This window comes from Primulina eburnea, chromosome 18 (assembly GCF_022965805.1).
Source record: "Primulina eburnea isolate SZY01 chromosome 18, ASM2296580v1, whole genome shotgun sequence".
In the NCBI taxonomy this organism is placed as follows: Eukaryota; Viridiplantae; Streptophyta; class Magnoliopsida; order Lamiales; family Gesneriaceae; genus Primulina; species Primulina eburnea.
This window is the reverse complement of record NC_133118.1, coordinates 29,122,527-29,132,564: the sequence shown is the minus strand read 5'-3', so window position 1 is coordinate 29,132,564 and position 10,038 is coordinate 29,122,527. Positions and strand designations below refer to the sequence as shown.

Below are 10,038 nucleotides of genomic sequence, written 5' to 3'. Positions count from 1 at the left end.
ATTTATCAATGACATAATTATGAAATAATTTTCTAATTAATGATGTACTTTGATATTAGGTCGAAGCTCACAGCTGGCCCGTAGGGGAATGGAGGGACTCAACGGATTAGAAGACGTGGAGGCACGCTTTGGTGCCTCTCCCGGTAATTTTATCTTTTATCATCGTCTGCCCGATCTGCCCGGGCTGCCCGCCTTCTCTATTTTTACTTAAATTAATTTCTGTCCCTATTCGTACGAACCTTTGTCTCTATATCTCGCCGTTTTCTCTCTCCGAAACCTCTCGCTGTTTCTCCTACTGAATCGGAAAATTTTGCAGGTCCTTTTTTTTATCTATCCTTGTTCCTCTTTCCAGGGCGCGTGGACGTGTATGCGTGATTTTTACTTTTTTATTCTGATCATTGCACGTGAGGGTTAATCTCGGTTTTGAGGTTGGTAACTTTTTTTTTTGATTGGTTTGATTGTTATTTTCGATCTGAAAATTTTGAACTTGAATTTGATAGGCACTGAATAGGAGAATCGAATCTGTGAATGAGTTAAAGCTGGATAAATTGCGGTTTCAATATAATTGAGGTGATCTAGGGTTTTCTCTGAATAGGGGAATTCGGGTTATTTCTGGGTTTTTCCGGTTCTTTTAATTTGGGGAATTGGGGGAATGGTATTATGTTATTGAAACGGGGTTAGGGTTAGGGATAAAATAGTGATTTTGAGGGGGTCATTCGAAATACTTGATGGTTGAAATTGTGGTGTCGAGCGGAAAAGGAATTGTCCGAAATGAGAAAAAAGAAAATTTTGATATGTTTTGACAGTTCGTGGGACGGATAGAATTGTAGGAGTTCAAGGAGTGTGGTTGGCACATGCGGTCGGTCCTGCCCGCGGCGACTGAAGCTGTTGGGGGTTATCATCATTCTTCTCTTGCTTCTTCTGTCACTGCCAGCACACCTGTCGATTCTTTCTGCAAGGTATTGGCCTTGGTGGCTTTTAATTTTTTGCCTTCGTGTAGAATCTTTCATTCTGTTGCATTTGGGTGGTGTTGAATTTTTTCTGTTTGCCCTGTGACACCTGTCGATTCTTTCTGCAAGGTATTGGCCTTGGTGGGTCTTAAATTTTTGCCTTCGTGTAGAATCTTTCATTCTGTTGCATTTGGGTGGTGTTAAATTTTTTCTGTTTGCCCTGTGACATCAATACATCACTGGATGCCTTTAGTGTACTTTCCATGTATTAAGATTTGGTTATGATGAATGAATTGAAAACGTAGCCTGATTGTTTGATGAAATCTACAGTCGATTTGTTTGCCAATTCTTAAGTTGAACTTTCTTAATTTGGTGTTCGAGTAAAAAATGGTTGCTAGAGGGTTTTCTTATCCGGTTCATGCTTCAAACAATAAAGTTTCACCATAAATTCTTTTCCTTTTTTTAATATAAATACAACAGTCTGTTTTCGTGCCAAAGACAACTTGGTATTAGAATGACATTTATTTGAAATATTATAGTGACTTCAAAGATTTAGAAAAGATTCATAGCATTTGACCATTAATGAAGTGAGATAAGTGCAACTTATTGGCACTAGGCTTTGTGCAGGTTCCCGAGGAATATGCATTTCGGTCAATTGCAACCCGTATACTTATTTTACCTCACACATTTGTTTATAAAATCTAATTTGCCATTTATTTTAATATTTTCTTACTAATAACGTGTTGTCCAAATTTGATTGACTCCTCTCTGCTTTTGCCTCCAACACCTCATTTTGTTCATGCTATGATCATTTCCTCAACATGTTTTATCACGTACTTCTTTCCGATCTATGGTATCCCAAAAGCAGGGGAGAAATTTATAGACTTAGATTAGTATGAGACTATGAGGCAGGAGAAGGGTCTATCACAGCACACAACCTCGTTCAAGCTTTAAGGAATGTCATCTTGTCCTGTTGGTAGGCCTACTGACATTCACCAAGATGATTACCATAGTCTGAATTTATTGCTTGCGCTAATAAATTTCACAGTAATTCTGTGCATCTGGGCAAAACTGCTTTGATGCTAACAGACCTTTTTTTTCATTTTTTTGCATCAGCAGATGAGGTGATAGTATACACCCGTTTGAAACAACATCCTTATCAACCTGTCTTTGACACTGTGTTTAATATATATGAATGGTTGAGGTAATGTTAGAAGTTTGTTCAGAACTATGATATGATCTCGATGCCTTTGACACTATTTCTTTTATTGTAATCGATGCGGCTATAAAATTCTTTGGCCAACCTGTCCTCGACAGTACTTTCATAAGATGACGTAAATCAGTGGGAGTGGTGAGGGGCAGGGGGATTTAGAAGTTTTGATCATACCGTGAAAGATCATATCTATGTTGTTCCGAACCAAAGTTTTTGTCAAACTATGTTGTACTGTTCGTATTTTTATGGGTAGAAATGCATGAAGTAATGATTCACAATTATCTAAGATGGCCTTTTGTTGGTTTATCTTTTACATTGTTTTTTTAGGAACACCGTGATGATAAGTTAAGTCTGTTCTTTGTTCTCTCATCTCTGTTGATTATTTTCAGTAAGACAATATGGTGCATACGTATTTTTATGGTTGTGGATACAGGAAAATTATTTGCATCAATCCGGAATCTATTCATGGGCCATTGTGGCAGGGGTGTTGTGTGAATGTCCAAAAATATAAAAGCACTTATTTGATGATACCAAACATTTGTACCAGACCCTCGTTTTATTTCCCATATACCCAAATCTCAAGAAATCTTCTCGCTGTATCTCTGCCCATCATTGTCTCATTCTTCGTAGATCTTCGGTGGCATGGAAAACAATACTTTTAATTATTAAACTAAATGTTTGTCTTTATGATTTTGAGATTCTAATAATATCAATTAATATTAATACAATTGTAGGTAGTAAAGAAATTGAGTTCACTACAGATTGTGACAATTTTGGACATGAGTTTGGAAGTATGGCCACTTGTTCTCTGTCTTTCCTCCTGTTTCATATTTTCTATGCCATTTGGTCTATAAAGTGTGATGTGACTTTGCTATGTTGTGCAATATATCCTACCAGTAGTAAGTTCTCTCTTTTTTCAGGAAGATCGCAGAATAAGTGTTGGCAATTGTGCTCTTTTCAAACCTTCCCAGGATTCTCCTCCTTTCATTGGTTTAATACGTTGCTTGACATTGAGCGAAGGGAATAATTTGCATCTAGGAGTGAATTGGCTTTATCGACCAGCTGAATTAAAGCTTGGAAAGGGCTCTCTTTTGGACGCTGCTCCTAATGAGATTTTCTATTCCTTCCACAAAGACGAAATTCCTGCTGCTTCACTTCTTCATCCTTGTAAAGTTGCATTTCTACCTAGAGGCGTAGAACTGCCCACAGGGACATCATCTTTTGTTTGTCGACGTGTATATGACATAGCAAACAAGTGTTTATGGTGGCTAACGGATCAAGATTATATTAATGTGAGTTGCTGTTGTTGAAAAAATTTTTCTTTAAACTATAATTTCTATAACCATAACCCCCCCACCCCGGGACAGATACTCATAAAATACTAAAAAGTTGTTTTTATGTGCCTTGAGTGTGATCAGAGGATAGGATACTTTAGGTTTCAATCTGTGTGGTTTATAGTGGTAGTGTGATACTGAGATGCACAGTAATTTTGCAGGAGCGGCAGGAAGAAATAGACCAGCTTTTATACAAAACAAGGACAGAAATGCATGGTACATTGCAGCCTGGTGATCGTTCTCCAAAGCAAGTTAATAGTCCATCTTCAACTGCACAATTAAAACCCGGTTGTGATAGTGGTCAAAATAGTGGGACATTCATTCCTTCTCAAGTTAAGGGAAAGAAGAGGGAAAGAGGAGATCATGTTACTGATCCTGTTAAACGAGAACGCTCATTAAGACTTGATGAAAACGAATCTGTTCAGTGCAAACCTGGAACTAATTTAAAGTCTGAGATTGCACGAATAACTGAAAAAGGAGGAGTTACAAATTTGGATGGGGTTGAGAAACTCATTCAGCTGATGCAATCAAGCAGAATGGATAGAAGCAGGGATTTGCTTGGCCGTACCATGCTTGCAGGTGTGGTAGCTGCTACCGATAAGGCTGATTGCCTTGATGGGTTTGTTCAGCTGAGGGGTTTGCCTGTTTTGGATGAATGGCTCCAGGATATTCATAAAGGGAAGATTGGTGATGGTTATAATTTAAAGGATGGTGATAAATCTGTTGAGGAATTCCTTTTAGTTTTACTTCGTGCCCTTGATAAACTTCCAGTTAATCTCCACGCCCTTCAAATGTGCTACATCGGTAAATCTGTGAATCATTTACGATCGCATAAAAACTTAGAAATTCAGAGAAAAGCAAGAAGTTTAGTTGACACATGGAAGAAACGCGTTGAAGCTGAAATGAATAGTATTGACACAAAATCTGGTTCAGCACAATCTATATCTGTGTGGCCTTCCAAATCACGTCTTCCAGAAGCGTCACAAAGTGGGAGCAGAACTCCAAGTGGGTCAGATGTTGCCATGAAAAGCTCAGTTACACAGAGTTCTGTATCAAAAACTACTTCAGCAAGGTCTTCACATGGGGAGAGTAATGTAAAGTCTGCAACCTCTTCACCCGAGCCACTAAAGTCATCTTTATCGCCTGCATCAGGCAAGGAGAGCCAGCCCAGAGTTTCGGTTGTAGGCACTCCTGATGTCCCTGTAATTAGGGAGGACAGGAGCAGTAGTTCTAATCAGTCTAATAATTGCAGTCAGTCTTTGTCAGGGAAGGAGGACGGGAAGAGTTCCTCTGCAGGTTTAACAACTGTTAGTAAGATATCAGGCGGCACTGCTCGCAACCGAAAAGTCAGTGGTTTTTCCATGGCCCCGGTGTCTGGAAGTCAGAAAGAAATTAGCTTCAGCAGAGTTTCTTCAGCGCACAAAAGTATTGTTTCAGAGAAGTCACAGTCTGCTTCAACATGTGAAAGGGTTCTTGAGGGTCCCGTTGCTGAGGGGAGCATTCATAAGCTAATTGTTAAGATACCAAGCCGGGTACGAAGTCCTCCACATGATGTCAATGGAGAATCGCTAGAAGATCCTGCCTTGGCTAGTCGAGTTTCTTCCACAGTGTTTTTTGACAAACATGAGCAGTTTGACAGTACTTCAAAGGACAAGAGTGATGCCTATACATCTAAAGTTGCTTCAGATATGAATCAGGAGTCGTGGCAGCATAGTGATTCTAAAGGTTTATTAACTGGGTTAGGAGAAGTCGCCGGGTCACCTACTGCTCTTCCTGATGAAGAGCAAAGTATGTTAACTAAGGACTCCCCAACAAATCATTTGAAGTCTTCGAAGTTACATGAATCTTCTTTCAGTCCCATGAATGCTTTAATTGAGAGCTGTGTTAAATATTCTGCAGGAAACTCATCCTTGTCACTTGATGATGAGGTTGGAATGAACTTACTTGCTAGTGTTGCTACCAGGGAAATGTCCAGATCTGATTTGATTTCTCCGACCGATTCTCCAGAAATGAGTGCCCCGGCTGTCGAGGAAAATGGCATTGTGGATGAAGCAAAGTCTAAGTCTTCCCTTGAAAAGCATGGGTCAGCAATTCAAAGTCAGTTCTGCTCTGACGCCGAATGTGATGATAAGAATCAGCCTGCTTTAGACAGTAATTCATTGTCTGACGACGGTTTGCATCTGCTTAAAAAATTATCCATCAAGTTCCCTGGTGACTTACAGTGTCCTCCATCCCGTTTTTCTGAAGATATACTAGCTGGAGAGGGCAATAACCATTTGGAATCTTCTCGTATTGATTTCAGAAAAAGTGAAGACACAGAGTGGGAGACTTGTGATAAATCTAATGAAAAAACTGGCACTACTTCTTTGACACCTACACTCTCTATAGACAAGTTAAGAGATGATCAATGTAATGGAGAAATTCATGAGGAGAAGGTCAATTTTAGTAATGCTGGAACTAATAGTGTTTTGAAATGTGAAAGTGAGGAAAATATTGCCATGGTGACTGGGGAAAAAGCTGATATTGGTGTCGAAGAGGGTAAACTAACAGTTGATATTACTGAGTCCAAAATGTTGTGTGAAGGTGACGGTAAAAAGGATCTAACTGATGCACAGCAGAAATTGAGTACAAATATTAAGCATGAATTTTCAGAAAGAGACAATAATGTCAAGTTGCCCCAAAGTGCTCATGGGCAGAACTCGGTGTTAGAAGCTGGTGATGAAGTCAAATCACCTGATAGAGATGATGCTAAGAGTTGCACGAATGAGCTTAAATTACCAAACTTTGATGCGGAAATCAGCAGGAATTCTGATATTGAAAGTCATAGCATGTATGGGTTTTGTTCCACATCTAACAATCAGAGAAGTGATAAAGATGCCAATGTGGACAAGTCAAAGATTCTCGAGCATATGCCACTTTCTGAAAATGGATGTAGTAGTTCTGTGAACCATGAAGCACAACAAAAGGCTGAGTTCAAGGGATCTAAGTCTGCCAGCGTGCAATTAGATGCAGCAGAGAAGTGTACTTCCGATACTATTGAGGCTTCGACTTCTGCTACAAGAGAAGCAGATCCTAATGTCAAAATAAAGTTTGACTTAAATGAAGGTTTTAGTGCCGATGATGGGAAATATGGGGAGCCAGTCAATTTAGTATCCTCGCTTTCAACAGCTGCTCACATGATGAACTCAATAACATTTTCTGTAAGTTCTGTTCCAATTGGCCATCCTGCTTCCATAACAGTGGCCGCAGCTGCTAAAGGTCCATTTGTTCCTCCGGAGGACTTAATGAAAATCAAGGGAGAACTTGGATGGAAGGGATCTGCTGCAACTAGTGCATTTCGGCCTGCTGAACCCAGAAAATCTCTTGAGACGCAAATTGGTTCTACAAATATACCGTACACTGATATTTCTTCCAATAAACATGGTCGAATTCTCTTGGATTTTGATCTAAATGTGCCTGACGAAAGGGTTCTTGAGGAATTGGCTTCTCGAGATTGTGCTTTGGCTGTTAATTTGACAACCGATCATGCAAGTAAGCATGGTACTTTGCTGAATGAAGGCCCGGGTTCTGTGCTTTTCCGTGGCTCTGGAGGTTTGGATCTGGACTTGAATAGGGTCGATGAGGCTAATGATAATGCGCACTGCTCTATCAGCAGCTATCATAAAGGGGAGAATTCCATCGCTCATATTAAACCATTTACTGGTTTACCTACAGGTGATATTCAGAGGGATTTTGATCTAAATGATGGGCCTTTGGTTGATAATACTAGCGTCGATCAGTTTTCAATCAGTAAGAAAATCAAGGGTGGCTTACCATCTCAGTTGCCTTCTGCAGGACTTAGAATAAACAGTCCCGGGCTGGGGAGTTTTTCTTCTTGGTTCCCTCCTGGGAATACATACTCAACAGTAGCAATACCATCAGCGTTACCCGATCGAGTTGATAAAACTTTTCCAGTTTTTCCACCTGGTGCAACCCATAGAACTTTTAGCCCTATTGGTGTTCCCCCTTTTACTCCTGAACTCTACCGAGGATCAGTATTATCATCATCTCCCGCAGTGCCTTTCCCATCTAGCCATTTCCAATTTCCAGTCTTTCCTTTTGGGACTACCTTTCCGCTTCCGTCAGCCACCTTTGCTGTTGGTGCAAACGCTTATGCAGATTCCTCATCTGGTGCAAGATTGTTTGCACCTTCAGTAAATCCGCAGTTTCTGGGACCAGTTGGTCCAGCACAATTTCAGAGACCATATGTGGTTAACTTTCCAGATAGTGGAAGCAACGGTGTGATGGAGAATGACAGAAAGTGGGGCAGACCAGGTTTGGATCTCAATGCCGGCCCTGGAATCGTTGAAAGTGAAAATAGGGAGGAGTCGTCAGCACGACATTCTGTTGCCATTTCACAAACCGTGGTAGACGAGCAAGCTCGGATGCTTTCAGTTTCAAGTGGAATTTCGAAGAGGAAGGAGCCTGAGGGAGGTTGGGACAATGAGGGTGTCAGATAAAAACAATTTTCATGGCAGTAGGAAATTTGGTGCATACCAGTTTCTATAACTCTTGTAAGTGTATTTAATGCAATATTGCATAAAAAAGGCATTTGTTGAGAGAAACTCCTAAAGTAACAGATCATGCTCTTCTTTTACTACAAAATAATCTCTTCCACATTTTCTCAGCTGCATACTGTGCATGTGCTCATTTCACATTAATCCAATTATCATCTACACTTATGGACGTTGTCACGTACTTCGAGTTTCTCGATACAAGTTGTCATAATACATTGAGATTGGTGTCTCTATGCAAGTTTTTATTAGCATTGAAAATAAGAACCGTGATTTTGTTGTGACATCCTTTTGTTTCCCATGGGGGATCACAAAGAGAGTTTCAAGTCAAAAAATGTCTTGCGATGAGTATGTAATGCCGTGGATTTGAGTGTAGTTTCCCGATATCCTTTTGGGTAAATTTTCTTCTTAATGAGCGAGTGTGTATACGCTGCAAGAGAAGCGTTGTGTTCAGATATCAGAAATTTGAATTTCAAGTAAAGCTTGTAATATTCACTACTTATCTATGATTGTATGCAATTGCATTTTGTTTATGAAGGAGCAGGTTGTCTTTTCTTTGCTAATAAGACTCGTTATTTTGCTCTCTAGTGTTTGCAGCCCATTTCTGAACCACCACGCTGCCGGTTAGCTCTTCAGGAAAACTGCGCAGTTCGGTTTGTGCAGAAGGTCGACGAGCTTGTCCTTTCGGACTAGTGAATCTGAGGCAACTAGTTCTTAAAAATTGGCACCAAGGGAAAACCTTCAACGATCGAGCTCTTTCTCCTTAACCTCTCACATCTGCATCTTTCTCAATACGTATTTATGAGTAGGTTTTAACCTTATTTTGTAGTGGTATAACAGCATGGTTATTAATCTTGCCTCAGTACTTACTGCATAACATGTCATATACTGTACGTGTTATTTGAAATTTCATTTCGAGGATCTTATAATGTATATATTTTCGGTTTTTATGAGACCGACATAGACGTAAAAATGGCAACGACGACGCTGTTTCGAGGTGGGATTTGCCATTGGTATTGCTTGGTTCATGCTGGTTCGATGAATGCCAAGTTGGACATTTTCTTTTCTTTATACACATTGGCTGACAATATAACTAAAATCTAGAACACGATGATGAGCTTTGCAAGTAAAGTATGTTTTCGGAGTTGGGTCTGAAAAATATTCTGCAAACAGTGTGTTTTTAGCTTTGGATTGTCATACAAAATGATTGTTTTTTGTCATAACTTACTTTTCAAGCCAAATCGATACAAGCCCACGTGATAATAATACATGGAAAAACCGACTAATAAACTAGACAAAAATTTGTGTGAGACGGTTTCATGGGTCGTATTTTGTGAGACAGATATCTTATTTGGATCATCCATGAAAAATATTATTTTTTATGTTAAAAGTATTATTTTTATTGTGAATATCGGTAGGGTTGACCCGTCTCACAGATAAAGATTCGTGAGACCGTCTCACAAAAACCTACTCAATAAACTATCTCAAGTACAATCTTGATGCAACTATATATGCAAATAGCCCACATATTGGCTATGGATGCATATTGAGGAATTCAGAAGGCCAAGTGATGGATGCAGTTTTGCAGACTACATTGGAGTAATAATCCAACCGTAGCTGAAGCATTGGGTATCGGAGAAGCTCTTAGTTGGCTAAAGAATGTGCATATCTCAAATGTTTAAATCGAATTTGATGTTTTGTTGGCGATTGATACTTTAAATAATCCAAAACTAAATCACTCTATCTTAAGTTTGTCTATCGAAGACGGACTATCCTCATATAAAGATACAACATCTTATACTTTTGTTTTTGTGTGTAGATCAGTAAACTCCGACTGTCCAAGCTCTAACAAGTCCGACTGTTCCTTGCCTGATCTTATAGAAATGACCACCCTCCTCCTACAATTATTTATGTTGTACTTCTTTTGGATATTGCTTAATATTAATTCCATGCTTTTTTTAAAAAAAATTAGTGCATTAAAGACTTTG

At 39.4% G+C, this 10,038-nt stretch overlaps 1 protein-coding gene across 8 annotated transcripts; it reads left to right on the top strand.

Annotated features, from left to right (window-relative positions):
- Window positions 1-245: 245 nt before the first annotated feature.
- On the top strand, window positions 246-9,013 carry LOC140819978 (uncharacterized). 8 transcript variants are annotated; one of them, XM_073180268.1, is made up of 7 exons: window positions 246-428; window positions 501-959; window positions 2,070-2,154; window positions 2,898-2,954; window positions 3,084-3,455; window positions 3,659-8,050; window positions 8,639-9,013. In XM_073180268.1, exons 3-6 carry the CDS (start codon window positions 2,146-2,148, stop codon window positions 7,994-7,996), a joined length of 4,776 nt encoding a protein of 1,591 aa, XP_073036369.1. In that variant the 5' UTR covers window positions 246-428; window positions 501-959; window positions 2,070-2,145; the 3' UTR covers window positions 7,997-8,050; window positions 8,639-9,013. The 8 variants fall into 8 exon arrangements, with proteins under 8 accessions (XP_073036369.1, XP_073036367.1, XP_073036364.1 ...); XM_073180266.1 differs by having other exon boundaries at window positions 2,067-2,154; XM_073180263.1 differs by lacking the exon at window positions 2,070-2,154 and having other exon boundaries at window positions 807-959.
- Window positions 9,014-10,038: the final 1,025 nt, after the last annotated feature.

What these genes read in the sequence shown, in the direction of transcription:
- LOC140819978 (XM_073180263.1), top strand. Translation starts at nt 855, where the DNA reads ATGCGGTCGGTCCTGCCCGCGGCGACTGAAGCTGTTGGGGGTTATCAT. An exon ending in TTTTGGACATGAGTTTGGAA is followed by an intron (nt 2,955 to 3,083) that starts GTATGGCCACTT and finishes CTCTTTTTTCAG; the next exon opens with GAAGATCGCAGAATAAGTGT. An exon ending in CGGATCAAGATTATATTAAT is followed by an intron (nt 3,456 to 3,658) that starts GTGAGTTGCTGT and finishes GTAATTTTGCAG; the next exon opens with GAGCGGCAGGAAGAAATAGA.